The sequence below is a fragment of the Medicago sativa genome, chromosome 7 (assembly GCF_051527215.1).
Source record: "Medicago sativa cultivar Bolivia chromosome 7, Bolivia_mono, whole genome shotgun sequence".
Taxonomy (NCBI): Eukaryota; Viridiplantae; Streptophyta; class Magnoliopsida; order Fabales; family Fabaceae; genus Medicago; species Medicago sativa.
In genome coordinates, this window is record NC_140755.1 from 25,774,044 (window position 1) to 25,790,788 (window position 16,745).

The 16,745-nt window shown below is 35.1% G+C and overlaps 2 protein-coding genes and 1 pseudogene across 2 annotated transcripts; 1 reads left to right on the plus strand and 2 right to left on the minus strand.

Moving 5' to 3' along the window:
* Window positions 1–2,806: 2,806 nt before the first annotated feature.
* On the minus strand, window positions 2,807–5,132 carry LOC146905166 (heat shock 70 kDa protein 4-like). The gene is made up of 2 exons (XM_085725568.1): window positions 4,890–5,132; window positions 2,807–4,554 (listed from the first exon to the last, which is right to left on the minus strand). Exons 1-2 carry the CDS (start codon window positions 5,107–5,109, stop codon window positions 2,912–2,914), a joined length of 1,863 nt encoding a protein of 620 aa, XP_085581694.1. The 5' UTR covers window positions 5,110–5,132; the 3' UTR covers window positions 2,807–2,911.
* Window positions 5,133–9,302: 4,170 nt separating this feature from the next.
* LOC146905167 (heat shock cognate 70 kDa protein-like) lies at window positions 9,303–11,492 on the plus strand (annotated as a pseudogene).
* Window positions 11,493–14,113: 2,621 nt separating this feature from the next.
* On the minus strand, window positions 14,114–16,305 carry LOC146905168 (heat shock cognate 70 kDa protein-like). Its single transcript, XM_085725893.1, has 2 exons — window positions 16,086–16,305; window positions 14,114–15,953 (listed from the first exon to the last, which is right to left on the minus strand). Exons 1-2 carry the CDS (start codon window positions 16,303–16,305, stop codon window positions 14,293–14,295), a joined length of 1,881 nt encoding a protein of 626 aa, XP_085582019.1. The 3' UTR covers window positions 14,114–14,292.
* Between the last annotated feature and the right edge of the window lie 440 nt (window positions 16,306–16,745).

Consider the following 16,745-nt stretch of genomic DNA (forward strand, 5'->3'; position numbering starts at 1 on the left):
AAGAGACTGAAGAGATACAAGATACAAGCTTACAACATGAGCCTGAAGAGATTACTTAGCGCGCAAGCTTCCTTTTAGCTTTGTAATTTCATTTCACATTTAGCTTGCATTTACATTTCATGTAGTTAGTTAGAAGTAATAGTGATGATGTGTCACTCTATGCTTCTATATAAACAATGATTGTAACTGTTTTCATTATCATGAAATAATAGAATCATTTTTTACTCACATTCTCTTTGCTTCTTCTTCAAGCTTCTTCAAGCTTCATCCATGGCGGATTCCATGGCTTCTTTGTTCTCAGAAATAATAGCCATCAGATTAAATGGAAGGGATGAAATTAAAACATAACTTAAGTTAGTGATGTGTCATTCTCATTTTGATTTAACTTTCTCTCTCTTTCCCACAATCAGTGCTCATTACACGTGCTTCTGCCTATCTCGGTAAATATAAAATGTATAAGTACTGATACACCTTAAAGTCTCACATTGTTTAGAAATAAGATCAAATGTAGTTTATATACAATAATCATACTCCTGAACCCAACGAGTACTTTTTACAAAGAACAAAACCATTAGGGTTCGTTCACCAATCCAAAACGAAAAATACATTGGAATACAGTGTGACGTGCTTGATGATGGATCGAAACAAAAATAATTTGAACCCCATAAATCAGGGTCCTGGCAACACTATTGTGCATGAGAAACCTCACAATTATGCTAATCATCTAGGAAGACACAACTCTCCAATTTCTTTTGTCTATGGATGCCTTAAATGATGTTTGTATCCTCTCTTCAAGTGACATCGAAATAATAATGTTCACATAATTATTTCCAATATACACAACTCTCCAATTTCTTTTGTCTATGGATGACTTAAATGATGTTTGTATCCTCTCTTCAAGTGCATCGAAATAATAATGTTCACATGATTATTTCCAATATGATAGATAATGGTGTAGTTAATGTTGATTGATGCCTTGCATTCCTTGAAGCGTTCGTGGGAATTATCTGAAGACTTTGTTTCAACATCAAATCGGTTTTGTGGGGTTGTGTTAGGTCTAACCACAATTGACACGAGATTTCTTGGAAACATTTTTCAAAAAAATAGACACACACATCGAATCCGAACTTAAGGGAATTCAAAAATATCTTAGCAAGAGTTGGCTCCCTTTCTCATGTTCAGCTTGAATATTGCCTTCAGACAGATTACAACTACATCCTCTGCCAAGCGGAGATTCATTGGTATAAAGAAATTACGTGAACAATATGGGTCAAATTTTGTGAAAAAAATAGTTTATTTTTTCATGCTCAAATCGTCATCCGGAGGAAGAGAAATCAAATTCACAAAATCAAATTGAAAATTAACAAGATCAAATGACGTTAAATGGCCAATGGACGTTAGATAGAAATATTAAAAGGATATCGGAAAAAAGGATACCCAAACACATCCAATAATATTAGATTTTGTACGATTTTTTAGTTTTTGAATCTGTTTGGAGTGTGTGGAGGTATTTAAAAGTAAAATAAATTTTCAATTGTATATTTTCAAAGCAATATTAAAATAGACGAGCTCTATTTTGGCATTGCTCCATTTAGTCCATAAATGGTCATGTATGCAAGATATGTGGCAACAAAAAAAAAATATACTCGTGACTCAATTATTAGGGACAATGCATTATGATATGCAGGTTTGGGTCGAGGTTTGAAGCCCGAACACCCCACTTATTAAACTTTGAGAGGTGAATTTCTAACCATGTATCCTCGTCCCTCACATTTTGTCTTCCTTTGCACACAACCACTCTTCTCTCTTCCTCTCATCCTTATCATCGTCAACCTCCACCCCATTTCCGCCCTCTTCTTCAATCACAGTGTCTCCCCTCTCCCTTTCATCGCCCTTTTCCCTCTTCCTTTCGTCGTTGTGTCCCTATCGTCGTAACAAACAAATACATTGTTGTTGAACTGTTCAACAATAGGGTGATGAGATGATAGCGTTGAATTACACTGATCACGAGAATGCTACACAAATTGGCAAAACAACGACCCAATTGTGCTGCAATGAGAGGAACAAAGATGAGTGGTTACGTCAAGCAAGGAAGAGGGAGTGTGATTTTTTTTTTTTTTTATAGAACAAATAGTTGTTTTTTTAAATTAAACTCCCAACCCTTGGACGTGTGTTTGCCAAATGTCTGACACCCACGACTCTAACTGGACTATATGAAGCATTCTAACTGGAGCATCCATGTGATAAATACAAAAACTGGACAAGCCAAATGAAAACAAACACGGATTTGTACCGTTGCTGGAACAAATGGACAATGGTACGGATGAAACAGTAGAAGTCAAAAGTTATAATAAAACTTTCATTATAACGAGGTGGGAGCGGGGAGTACTTCCTCGCTCCCTTCTTTTACAATGATTGTTATTCTTCAACCAAATGATTTTTTTTTTTTTTTCAACCTGCCAAAACTACTAAGATCAAGTTTACCTTATACAGCTTTCAATGCTAAAAACACAATGCCTCTTATTTGGTGCATGACTTATCAAACAAGATAATAACAACACAACTTACTCCCTCCGTTTCTTTTTATAAGCAAATTTTACTTTTTAGATTCATCCAATTAATGATGTATGTGGTCTATATTATGAACCACATGCATCATTAATTGAATTAGCCTAAAAGGTAAATTTTTCTTATAAAAAGAAACGGAGGGAGTATATAATAAGGAGACAAAAATAATGGGTTTAGAAACGGGGAATTAAAATAATAGGGTTTAAACCATTTCAAGGCAAACTGCAACAGAAAATAAAATAAAGTAAAATAAACAATTTCAAGTCTACTCACTTAAACAATAACAGGAATAAAAAAAAAAATAAAGTACCAAATATAGAATACTTTATCAAGTAGAATCTAATCACTTTCCTTTCTTGATCTTGTTCATGGAAGATTCAAAGATGCTCTCAAGCTCCTTCAAAAAGTCCACAAACACAAACATATCTTCCTGCTGGTTACCATCAATCAAACTTTTTCCCTTTATCATTGCAGAATTAATCTTTTCTTTGTCTACAGGGGTGAGCTTTGAAGTAACACTATTATCCTCCATTACTTTCCTCACTTTGTAAAGATAATCGTCCAAAGCATTTATTGCTTTGACTTTCTTCTTGAACTCCATGTCTTGAGCCTTAAAAATTTCAGCTTCTAAAATCATTTTCTCAATTTCTTCTCTTGAAAGTCTTCCATTTTCATTCGTTATTGTAATACCCTTCTTACTAGCATTTGTTTCTTCCTCTGCAGAGACATTTAATATACCATCAGAATCTATAGAAAAGCATTCTTTGATAGGAATGCTACTTCGAGGAGCAGGAGGAACAGAGAAATCAAACAAACCCAGCAAGTTGTTATCACTTGCTCTTGTTCTCTCACCCTCGTACACCTTAATCCTGACATAGGATTGGTTATCATATACTGTATAGTACGTATTTGTCTTTTTAACAGGAATGGACGTATTCCTAGGAATCACGATATTCATGAGATCTCCTTGTATTTCTACACCAAGTGACAATGGTGTAACATCTCGCAAAATCAAGTTTGGAACACTCTTAATGCCTTCACTAAGCAAAGCAGCCTGAATTGCTGCACCATAAGCAACAGCCTCATCAGGGTTGATGCTCTTGCATAATTCCTTCCCCTGGAAAAACTCCTGTAATAGCTGTTTCACTTTAGGAATCCTAGAAGAACCACCAACAAGGACAACATCATCTACCCTGCCCCTGTCCATCTTAGCATCGGCAAGACAACTATTAACAGTGTCCATACACTTTTCAAAGAGGTTCATATTCATTTGCTCAAACTTGGCCCGAGTTATTGACGAATAGAAGTCAATACCTTGATGTATAGAATCTAGGTCAATTGTGGCCTCAGTGTCATATGAAAGTGTCCTTTTCGCTCTCTCACAAGCAGTCCTCAACCTTCTAATGGCTTTTGGATTTCTACTAATATTCTCTTTATGTTTTCTCTTGAACTCTGACACAAAGTGATTCACCATTCTGTTATCAAAATCTTCACCTCCCAGGTGAGTGTCTCCAGCAGTGGCCTTGACTTCATAGTTGTTATTCTTAACTGTGAGAACAGACACATCAAAAGTTCCACCGCCAAGGTCAAAGATAAAAATATTTCTCTTATCAACACAATTAGCTTTCTTTTGAAGGCCATATGCAAGAGCTGCCGCAGTCGGCTCATTGATTATCCGCATTACATTGAGACCAGCAATTTCACCTGCATCTTTAGTGGCTCTTCGTTGTGAATCATTAAAATAAGCAGGTACAGTAATCACTGCATTCTTAACAGGTGACTCCAAAAATGCCTCTGCAATCTCCCGCATCTGTGTCAGAATAACAGATGATATTTCTTCAGCAACAAAGTGTTTTTCCTCACCCTTGTAGTTCACAACGATTGTCGGTTTGTCATTAGCACCGGCGGTGACCTTAAAGGGCCACAACCTGATATCCTTTTGAACAATGGTATCGCTATATTTCCTTCCAATTAACCTCTTTGCATCTAAAAAAATTAAAATGGTGATGTATCATTTGTTGTTCAGATATCAAAATAAAAATAACAATTATAATAATAAGTAAAAAAGCGAAATATGTTTTTGGTCTTTAAATATTTTGAATTTTGTTTTTGATATAGTAGGAGGATATGCTTCCCCATAATAGTAGCTGTACTCTTTTACTGAATTTTATCGAATTTCATTGAATATTGTTTTGTAGTTATGTACATGTACACTAATAACAGAGTATATAGATATTAAAAACCCTAACCAAAGCATTAATAAATTAATAGGTAATAAAAAATATTAAACAATGTTGGGAACAAAAAATAGAATAAATTACCATAGATAGTGTTGGTTGGGTTAGAAGCGGCTTGATTTTTGGCAGCATCACCAATCAATCTTTGAGAATTAGTGAAAGCAACACAAGAAGGTGTTGTTTTGTTTCCTTGATCGTTGTGTATAATCTCCACTCTATTGTTTTGTTCTTGCCACACACCAACACACGAGTAAGTCGTGCCAAGGTCAATTCCGATTGCAAATCCCTTATATTTTTCTTCCATTATTAGGCCAAGAGAATGAAACCGTGAATTCAACTTTGGAAGAGATACCAAACTTGTGAGACCTAGGTCAAACTTTATACTATTTTTATTATTTTTTCTATTTTTTAATACCGATATTTTATTTGTCCTAAATATCTTACTTTGATTTGATTCTTTTTTTGTTGTACAAAGCCGAAACAAAATAAGAAAAGGTAAAACAAAAAAAGAAACAAAAAGAGAGCTACTCTCTCAAATAAAAAGTTCTAGTAGAATCACTTTGGAGGAGATTCTTGAGGTTCGTCGAAGTAAACTCATGATGAAACTCAACATTAGCACGGATACCAAGTTTGCCTAAAATATTCGCACATTAATTCCCTTTTCTAAGGGTGTGATTAACCATAACGTTTCCCCTGCTTCAGTAACTCTTTTATGTCTTGGATTAAAACAGCATAAGCATGAAACCTCATGGAGGACTATTGAGGATGTGGATGAAATGTAAAGAATCAGTAAATACCATGTCTTTGGACATCAAGAGGTCGTGATAGATGGCATAGAGCTCAGCATATATATGATATCATAAGAGGCATAAATAATTTTTTTTCTATAGAACTTATACTAAGATCAAATAGATCTTATATATTTGAATTGTGGTTAAGAACTCCACAAACCTCTATGAACAATGAGCAAGTAAAATCACAATTTTGCAATCATTCAAGGATGATTTAATATTAAATTTTAGTTCTTCAGGAGCTATATTCCAAATCTTCATAAACAATTGTCAAGAAACTTCTTTATTTGAGCGATCCATCAGGGGGTCCTTAAAATAACAAATTAATTCTTCGAGAACCGCATTACATTCTCAACGTGCAACTCTTATATCCTTTTTTATAAATAATACAAAGATAAAATAGATCTTATTTTCAACCATAAATCAATCAACGCCAAGAAAAATCATGATTTTTGTCATCCTTCGAGGATGCTTGATGTTAAATATTTAGTTCTTCAAGAACTATATATATCTCAAACCTTCATAAACAATGATAAAAATTGATTGTTTGCAATCCTTCAGGGACAATTCTTTTGATCTTCATATATATTTAGTTCTTCAGAAATTATATTACACATGATCTTCATAATGATCAAGAATAGTTCTTTTGTGCAATCCTTCAGGGATACTTGATGTTAAATTATTCAAAAATTTATCAAAAATATCAAACATGCTAATGTGTTAACTGAATACAATTCAATAAAAAAATTATTAAAAATATAAATTCAGTAGATGTTAATAAAGATCTAGTTCTTCAAGAATTCACCACAAACCTCTATTGAGAATAACAAAGAAAAATCACAATATTTTTGTTTTGCAGTTTTTTACGGATGTTTGATATTAAATTATTAGTTCTTTTAGAACTATATCTCAAATCAATGAAAAAATATACATTCGTTCTCTGAGCAATCCTCCAGGGTTGCTTTAATTTTAAAAGGAAAATTAGTTCTTCAAGAACTATATCATAAAATATCTTCATTGTTTGAACTACCCTTGAGGATGATTCGTTGTTAAATTCTTCTGGAATTTACTCCCTCCATTCCTTTTCTTTTGATGTTTTAACTCTTGGCACAAATTTTAAGAAGTAATTAAAGTATATAAATATTTATGTGTTTTTGACTAAAATGTCCTTATTTATCATTAAATTCACATGTGATGTGATAAACCAAAGGTCACAACTACTTTAATAGTTTATGATGTTTTCCAACAAGGGTAAACTTGAGAAAACAATAATAAATTCACTAAAACATCAAAAGTTTTGAAATATAATTGAAACTCTAAAACATCAAAAGAAAAGGAATGGAGGGAGTAACAAAAAATAAAGGAAAATATATATGATAATTACTCCCTCCGTCCCTATATCTAACCACCCATTTGACTTTATTTTTGTCCCTAAATCTAAACCCCTTTTCAAATTACTAGATGCATTTATTATTATTTTCCTAAACATACCCCTAATTAATACTACTAACTTATCTTGAAATTTAAAAAGTCAAATCTAATACATATACAAACAAAGGACAATATGGTAATATTGACACACAAAACAGACATAATAATTACACTGACAGCTTTTCTTAAGAAATGTGAAAAAAGAAAAGGGAGGTTACATTAAGAGACGAAGGGAGTATAAGTTAAAGAAACATTTTGTACATACTTAATACAATTTGAAAAGACAAATTTTATCATTTTAAAATGCGAAAATAGTAATTAGCGCCTTGGCAATGTGTATAGGCGTGCAGTGCAGTTGTGTTGGAAGATGTAACTATTAGAGTATAGTGAGAAGATAATTTGGAGAGCAAGTTATCTAGATAGCTTGGAGAGCAAGCAAGTTAGTTAGGGAGTTAGTTACTCCAAACCACTATAAATAAGCTTCACCTATGTACTATTTCATATCTTTTATTCATTTGCATCTTTGTGATGACTCCTAGAGAGAACTATACAATCTATCTCTCCATTGCATTTGATCTAGAACCATGGAATCCTCTAATTCATAACATGGTATCAGAGCGCTATGGAGATAGCGATTTTGATCCAGTTTGTGATGAAGAAGAAGATTCCAATGGTGATGAAGAAGAAGATCTTGAAGCTTCCGCATCAGAAAATTCTTGTTCTTCCGCTTCGCAAGCTTCGATTGTTTTCGGCAGTTTCGGCGATTCAGTTTCTGCTCCTCCTCCTTCATCATGGATCGCACCAGTCCTTGATGGATTCACCGTCAAGATCGGTTCAGTTCCTTGTTTTCTCGTTGATTCAAGTTGCAGCGATCAGAACTCTGTTTTTGAAGCTTCGGAAGAAAACCAGAACACACCGATTCTTGATTCGAAGTTGCTCGTTTCTGCCAAATCAACTAATTCGAACAATCGCAAATCTGAGTTCATAGTTTCTGAAGCAGCGATCAAGAACTCGAAGCATCTCATCATCAATACGGTTTTCTCATGCTCTGGACCTGTTTACGACGCTTCTGTCTTCGTCGGAAAACAGGAACAAGTTGTAGTAGCAGTCAAGGATCAGTTTCAGTTCTTCAATCCACATGACGAATCCATTGTTGATTTTGATCCCGGTGGAAGCTCTTCGATTTCGCTGTTTTACGTTTACAAGGTCCTACGTTACACTTCTTTTCGGTTACGGTGGATGCCTTGGGATAGAGGAAGAAAACACCTTGCGTTCTTGACTTCACCAGCATCAACGAAACCGTCGCATAACAGTTTATCAGTGAACACTTGCAGGGTATCACTTTCAAAAGACGGTTTGGGAAAAGCTATTTTGGTTCAGTTACTTTTTCAGATTTAATTAAGATGCAAGTTTGGAAAGAAAGTGATGTTGAATTTGTGTTTGGATCGCCGCATCTGCACAAGCGTTTGGCAAGAATCAATTTCCAGAATCATTTTTTTTTAGCAGAAGCAACAGAAAAGCGCTTTTGGGATTTGTTGTTCATGGTTTAGCTGCTTGATTCAATGAGTTGTTTTCTGCATAATCACTTTTTGTGAAAGCTGGTTGCAAATTTTAGGAAGAAAGAAAAAGAAAGTGGCTTTGTGAAGAGAATCACGTTTTTTTGAAGAATCATAAAATCATCATGCTTGCTTTGGCAATCTCTTCTCTCAATTGACCAAGTGCTTCATCAGAACCTTATTGGGCCTCAATCTGGGCCTTCTCTGTTTTCATTTCATTTTTTTTTGTCATTTACTAGTTTTAACCCCCATTTTACTTAGTTTCTTCAGTTTGAATAATCATTGTACTTTCCTTGTATTTCATACTCAAAATTGGTGAATTTTCCCATTTTGAGTTTGAGGGGGACTATTAGAGTATAGTGAGAAGATAAATTGGAGAGCAAGTTATCTAGATAGCTTGGAGAGCAAGCAAGTTAGTTAGGGAGTTAGTTACTCCAAACCACTATAAATAAGCTTCACCTATGTACTATTTCATATCTTTTATTCATTTGCATCTTTGTGATGACTCCTAGAGAGAACTATACAATCTATCTCTCCATTGCATTTGATCTAGAACCATGGAATCCTCTAATTCATAACAGTAACGTTTAGCCGTTAACATAAAAATCCCGCTTATAAATGACACGCTGTGAACATAAAGAAGAAGAAAGGGTTTCATTCAAGCTTCAAAGTCAGGTTGAGTTTTAGTAATTAATATTTACTTTTTTGCTTGAACAATCATGGCGAGTAAATGCGATGGAAATGCTGTGGGAATAGACCTTGGAACAACCTATTCTTGTGTTGGTGTTTGGTTGGAGGAAAAGAACAGAGTTGAGATTATTCACAACGACGAAGGCAACAAAATCACACCTTCCTTTGTTGCTTTCACTGATGATCAAAGGTTGGTTGGTGGTGCTGCTAAGGATCAGGCTGCCATCAACCCACAAAACACTGTCTTTGGTATATTTCTAATCCTATTCTCCAATCTTTTGATATTTACTGTTGTTATAGCCAATGTTTTTAAATTGCTACCGGATTTAAGCCGTGTACCGACACGAAACCAAAATGATTACGTTTAATTGTTTGAGTTTTTTTTTTTTCTTTCAGATTACTACCGGATTCAACGAGTGTTTGAGGTTCATATTCGTTTATGTGCCAGGGCATCAAAGAATTGGACTGATGCAGTAGTAGTAAAAACAAAAAACCTTATGTCATAGCTTAGATCGGTGTCACATAGATTTATTTATTTATATTTATTATTATCGCTATGTTAGTAGGATAAATGAATGATGATAAATAACAGTTATTATTTTTTTCAGATGCCAAGAGGTTAATTGGTAGGAAGTTTAGCGATCCGGTTGTTCAAAATGATATAATGCTGTGGCCATTCAAGGTTATTTCTGGTGTTAATGACAAACCTATGATTACTGTTAAGTACAAGGGTCAGGAGAAGAACCTATGTGCTGAGGAAATATCATCTATCGTCCTCGCAAATATGAAGGAGATTGCAGAGGTTTATTTGAAATCACCTGTTGAAAATGCAGTTGTGACTGTGCCTGCTTATTTCAATGATTCTCAGCGAAAAGCTACCATAGATGCTGGTGCCATTGCTGGACTTAAATATGAGGATAATCAACGAACCCACTGCTGCAGCTATTGCATATGGTCTTGATAACAAAGGTAGGTGTGATGGTGAACGAAATATTTTTGTCTTTGATCTTGGTGGAGGGACTTTTGATGTCTCTCTCCTCACAATTAAAGGTGATGTCTTTGAAGTTAAAGCCACTGCTGGAAACACTCACCTTGGTGGAGAGGACTTTGATAACAGAATGTTGAACTACTTTGTTCAGGAATTTAAGAGGAAGAACAGTGTGGATATTACTAAGAATCCAAGAGCCTTGAGGCGGTTGAGAACCGCATGTGAAAAGGCAAAAAGGACACTTTCTTTCAAATTGGTCACTGCTATTGAGATTGATTATTTATGTGAGGGCATCGATTTCTCTTCATCAATCACTCGTGTCAAGTTTGAGGAAATCAATATGGACCTTTTTAACGAGTGTATGAAAACTGTTGATAGTTGTCTTACCGATTCAAAGATAGAGAAGAGTAGTGTAGATGATATTGTTCTTGTCGGTGGTTCATCTCGGATTCCCAAAGTGCAGGAATTACTGAGTGACTTCTTCAATGGGAAAGATTTATGCAAGAACATCAATCCTGATGAGGCTGTTGCTAGTGGGGCAGCAGTTCAGGCTGCTTTGTTGAGTAAAGACTTTAATAATGTTCCACACTTGGTTTCTTAAAGAAAGGAGATATTATGGCTGTAATAATTCCTAGGAATACTACTGTGCCTGTCAAAAGGGAACAGGGATGTTCTACCACTATAGATAACCAATCCTCAGTCCGAATTCAGGTTTATGAGGGTGAGAGAGCCAGAGCTAGTGAGCACAATCTGCTTGGCTTTTTTAATCTTTCGTGCGTTGCTGGTGCTCCTCGTGGCCATTCTTTGGAGGTTTGCTTCATCATCGACGAGAATGGTATCCTAACTGTTTCTGCGAAGGAAATATCCACGGGCAATACAAACGAAATAAAGATAACCAATGAAAGAGAAAGGTTATCGGCTGATGAAATTAAAAAACTGATTCAAGAAGCAGAGGAGTACCGTGTTGAAGATGAGAAATTCCTAAGGAAGGCTAAGGTATTGAATTCATTATATGATTGTGTTTACAAGTTAAGGAATGCTGTAAAGAATAAGGATATTAAACTAAAGTGCTCTTCAGAAAAAGTTAAAAAGATCAATCGTGCTATTACAATGGCTACAAATTTGCTTGATAAGAATAACCAGGAGAATGATGTAGATGTTCTTGTGGATCATCTGAAGGAGCTTGAGAGTTGAGAGTATGTTGGAAGACCTTGTGGTGAAAAGTGGCTAGTTTTCTTTATCAGAAGTTAGATTTTTATGTATTGTCTTGCTTTTTATGATGATTATCTATTATATCTATTAGTATTTTGAAGGTTGACTTGATAAAAATAGTATTTTGAAGGTTGGATAAAATTTGCAGTGGCTATGTTTGCTAACCTGTTAACATTACCATGACTTTTGAACATTCATGTGACCAATTCAGCTAATTTATTTTTATTCGATTTCTTTACAAGTTTCTTTCATTAGTTTGGAAAGCCAACTACTTGTGCTCTTGTTAACCTATTTGATTGAGAAAATCATCAGCATGTTAAAAGGTTTTATAAGGGTGAAAGTGTAGTAAAGCTAGACATTCCTCATGATTCGAGAATTGACATGCCTTGTAATGTTAATATGCTTAATTAGTGAAGAAAAAAGGTTAATTTTGTATTTTAATTATACAAAACTAATTCATAGAGTTGGTGTTTTGATTGTTTGCTACCCTTTGTTGCTGTGTTATAGCAAAAGGTTTGATTGATTACTTTATCAACATAAAATCAATATAAGAAAATATTTGTCGTTTGAGAGGTGATTGCAGCTTGAATTCAAAACATAACTCCAACACTATACAGCAGGCTGTCGGGGTTGTTGTGGGCTGTATTCTTGCATTCTTCTATTCTACAATCAAGGCAGGCTGACCACAGCAAGAAACATAGAAAGTTCTGCTTGTGGAGGCATGACTTTAATAGTCATCTGTTCATCGTTCTCCATGAAAAAATCGGAAAGTCCTGCATTGTAACTCTCTCCACCTTTTGAAACAAGTTTCTTCAAACATTGTCTGAAAGTGAAGTAACAAATCTTCATGTTATTTTATATATTTCTGAATTCAAATTCTCGCCAGAAGAATTATCTTCTTCATTTGATTCATATTTAAAAAAAGTTAGTTGCTTGGTGAGGGAAGATATTGTGGGAATTTTTAGTGATGGTTGCGCACAGAACATTTATTATATTATATTAAGATCAAATCGGGGTTGGGTATGACAATCTATGTCAGTGTTGTGAAATATCGGCCATGGCGTTTTTATGAGGCTTAAAATGGAGGAATTTGACTTTCACTGATAACATTGCTCTTTGTATCATTTTATATTTCCATAATATTCTGTCTGGTGTGTTCTTCCTGGGTCTTGCTGTAGGTACCATGTGACTGTCTCTTAAAAATTATAGCTGCTTCAAGCTGTCAAACCATAGTCTTTGTGATTTTTCTAAACCATAAAATAGCAATGGTATCAACTAATATATAGAGTAGAGAACTGAAATTACCAAAGACAGTGTTTTCAGGTTCTGTAGTAGTCTGATTTTCAGCAGCTTCACCAATCAACCTTTGATCATTAGTGAAAACAGCAAAACAAGGTGTGGTTTTGTTGCCTTGGTCGGTCATTGTGGATAAACTCCACTCTATCGTGTTCATTTAGCTAGACAACAACACACAAATATGTCCTTCGGATTTTCTTACCATGCAATCTTTCAAGGAAACAAAAGAAGCTGAGAAAAAAGTCACCTTAGAACTATAATTTAATGCGATGTGAATGAAATGATAAAATGATCTTGTATTGTATGCAGTCATAAGACTAAGTTTATGCACTAAGGTTGACTCAACCAATTCAAGAACCCATGCTAACTAATTCAACATATTACTGATACTAACGAATAACTAACTTGACTTATAGTGCACAAATCTTAATTATCTGATCCTATATACTCCAATATAATTTGTAGAATCTGATATTTTGACCTATATATGTGTTACAGATACTGAAACTCTAATATCACTTACCTAATATAAGTTTACATATGGACAAATACCTACGATTTAGTGAAGTTCACTAATTGAAACTATCACATACAGAAAATATTGAACTCATAAGCTGAAAAGTATCCTCAACTGTTGACAACCTTGAATAATGCTTTCAATGTTTGACAATGAAGCCAAGCTTCAATATTCCAATGCCATCAACCAACCGCTTTGAAGAAGAGCTCAAACTAAGAGAGGCAATCGTTGCTGGATCATGACGTAGTTGCAAGATAAAAGGTTTTGTTTCCAAAATATTTCTTCTGTGCTTTAGTTTTCTTGTGGTTTCTAGTTAAGTCACAGTCGATTTTGTTCTGTGCTCTACCTTTTGGCATTATTTGAGGCTGGATTCTTTGATCATGAATACAAATCTTCTTAAAGTTTTGTTCCTCTTTTCATTTATAGCAAATTAGCAATTGATTGTGTGAATCAGGAAATTCTCTTCAATTTTGCCTTAAACGATATAATACATACGTTAGATTAGCTTATAATAAAAAACTTTCGTTTTTAACTAAGGTAAGAAATTTGATCTGTATTTGCACAAGGGCTTCATTTATTTTATTTTTTATCCTAGAAACTTGTTAAGCACAAGTTTTATGTATAAATTGCTTAAAACCAATTGTATCCAAATAAGAATCGTATAGCTGGAATGCCATTGCTTCGGACCCCGGGCCTTGTATATATTATATGCATTGTCCTTACCAACTGATTTAGGCTCACGAGGACATAAAATTAAAATTTTGAAAGGTAAATACCATTAATACAAATTGTTAGTACTCTACAAATTCATTAACATTTCAGTGTATTTCATGCTTAATCTCAAATCTACAATTACCTTGCAACAAATAAGATTAAAAGAAGCAAGCCCATAATTTCAGATTTCATCAAAATACAAAACCAAAACAAAACAAACAGCTCCAACATTTATACATATGAGGAAGCTGAAATTCATAACCACAAATAGCTAAAAATTGTTCGGTAGGAATCATTCAGAATCACTTTTCTCATAGTAACCTATGTTGAACTTGTTCACAGCAGAATCAAATGTGTTCTTGAGCTCCCTCAAGAAGTCCACAAACACATATGTCTCCTTTGGCTGGTTGTCGTCAATCAATTTTTTCCCTTTTATCATTGCAGAATTGATTCTCACTTTGTCAACAGAAGTAAGCTTGGAAGTTACACTGTCATCCTTCATTACTTTCCTCATGTCGTAAAGATAATCATCTAAAGCATTCATTGCTCTGACTTTCTTCACATGCTTCATGTCTTCAGCCTTGAAGTACTCAGCTTCTTGCATCATTCTCTCAATTTCTTCACTTATCAGTCTTCCATTTTCATTGGTTATTGTAATATCTTTTTTATTACCGCTGCTTTCTTCCTCTGCAGACACGTTTAATATACCATCAGCATCTATAGAAAAGCATACCTGGATAGGAAGTCCACGAGGTGCACGGCGAACTTTGAGATCAAACAAACCAAGCAAGTTGTTCTCACTTGCAACCATTCTCTCACCCTCATAAACATCAATTTTGACAGCGGATTGGTCATCTTTAAGTGTGTGGAATGTTTTTTTCCTCTTCACTGGAAAAGAAGTGTTCTTAGGAATCACTACTTCCATGACATCATCAAGTATTGACGTGCCAAGAGACAATGGGGTAACATCTTGCAGCACCAAATTAGGAACATTCTTAATCCCATCACAAAGCAAAGCAGCTTGAACAGCTGCACCATAAGCAACAGCCTCATCTGGATTGATGCTACTGTAAAGATCCTTCCCCTTAAAAAAGTCCTGCAATAGCTGCTGCACTTTGGGAATCCTAGATGATCCACCAACAAGTACGACATCATCTACACTGCTCTTGTCCATCTTAGCATTAGCCAAACAATTCTTGACAATCTCCAAACACTTTTCAAAGAGATCCATGTTAAGTTGTTCAAACTTGGCCCGGGTGACTAACAAATGGAAGTCAACTCCCTCATATATAGCATCTATGTCGATTGTGGCCTCAGTATCATATGACAGTGTCCTTTTAGCCCTCTCACAAGCTGTTCTCAACCTCCTAAGAGCCCTTGCGTTCCCACTTACATCCACTTTATTCTTCCTCCTAAACTCCTTCACTAAATGGTGAACCATTCTGTTATCAAAGTCCTCTCCTCCTAGGTGGGTATCTCCGGAAGTGGCTTTTACATCAAAGCTATCACCTTTGAGTGTGAGAAGAGACACATCAAAAGTGCCACCACCAAGATCAAAGATGAACACATTTCGTTTTCCGATGTTACTTTCTCTCTTTTGAAGGCCATATGCAAGGCCAGCGGCAGTAGGTTCATTAATTATCCGCATTACATTGAGGCCAGCAATGGCACCAGCATCTTTGGTAGCTTTTCTCTGAGAATCATTAAAATAAGCTGGCACAGTAACAACTGCATTCTTAACAGGTGACTCCAAAAACTTTTCAGCAATCTCTCGCATCTTGGTGAGGACCATGGAAGAAATTTCCTCTGCACAAAGACGCTTTTCCTCACCCTTATACTTAACAATGATCTCAGGCTTGTCATCAGAACCGGCAACAACCTTAAATGGCCACAATTGCATGTCATTCTGAATTACAGAATCATTGAATTTCCTTCCAATCAACCTCTTTGCATCTGCAGCAGAAAAATTGTTACTGATCTAAACATTGTTTTGTTCTCATTAAACGGTAGACAAACTAAATATAATGACGACTACTACGAAATAGTAATAAATAAATCATGCAGGAAGTTAAAAAGATAAATTACCAAAGACAGTGTTGGTTGGGTTAGAAGCAGCCTGATTCTTAGCAGCATCACCAATCAATCTTTGGGAGTCAGTGAAAGCAACAAATGAAGGTGTGATTCTGTTGCCTTGATCATTGTGGATAACCTCTGCTCTGTTGTTTTGGCCCTGCCAAACTGCTACACATGAATACGTTGTGCCAAGGTCAATTCCAATCGAAGGACCCTTGAACTTTTTGGCCATTCTCTCTCAAGTGATTGAAGTCTTTTCTTGAAGAATTATAATAATAATCTGAGTTTATACTATGTAAATGAAAAAGATATAGAGGTGTTTTATATTTCGGGTTGGTTGGTTCTTATATATGTGGATTATGGACTTTGAAAATTAGTGAAGTAATAAAGCTGCATTGTACGTATACATAGATGCATGTATATTCCATAAAATGAATTTAGTTATACCTTAATCCCAAGACTTCTCAATATCCCTTGTAAAGTTACAAGAATATCTACAAGAGTATTAATTTGACAATTTCGAGACTCCTCATTACTCTAGGGACGTAGAAGGAAAAAAATCTCCGTTACATGCACTCAAAACGGTTTGGCTTCTTGGCAGGAGATTCGTTCAGTTCAATCCTCTTTATTTTTGAAGGAAAGTGCACTCCTATTTTGAAAATGGAAAGTCTA

Coding starts and splice junctions, on each gene's coding strand:
- LOC146905168 (XM_085725893.1), bottom strand. CDS start 16,305: ATGGCCAAAAAGTTCAAGGGTCCTTCGATTGGAATTGACCTTGGCACA. Junction 15,954..16,085: donor CCCAACCAACACTGTCTTTG/GTAATTTATCTT, acceptor TTTCTGCTGCAG/ATGCAAAGAGGTTGATTGGA.
- LOC146905166 (XM_085725568.1), bottom strand. CDS start 5,109: ATGGAAGAAAAATATAAGGGATTTGCAATCGGAATTGACCTTGGCACG. Junction 4,555..4,889: donor CCCAACCAACACTATCTATG/GTAATTTATTCT, acceptor TAATTTTTTTAG/ATGCAAAGAGGTTAATTGGA.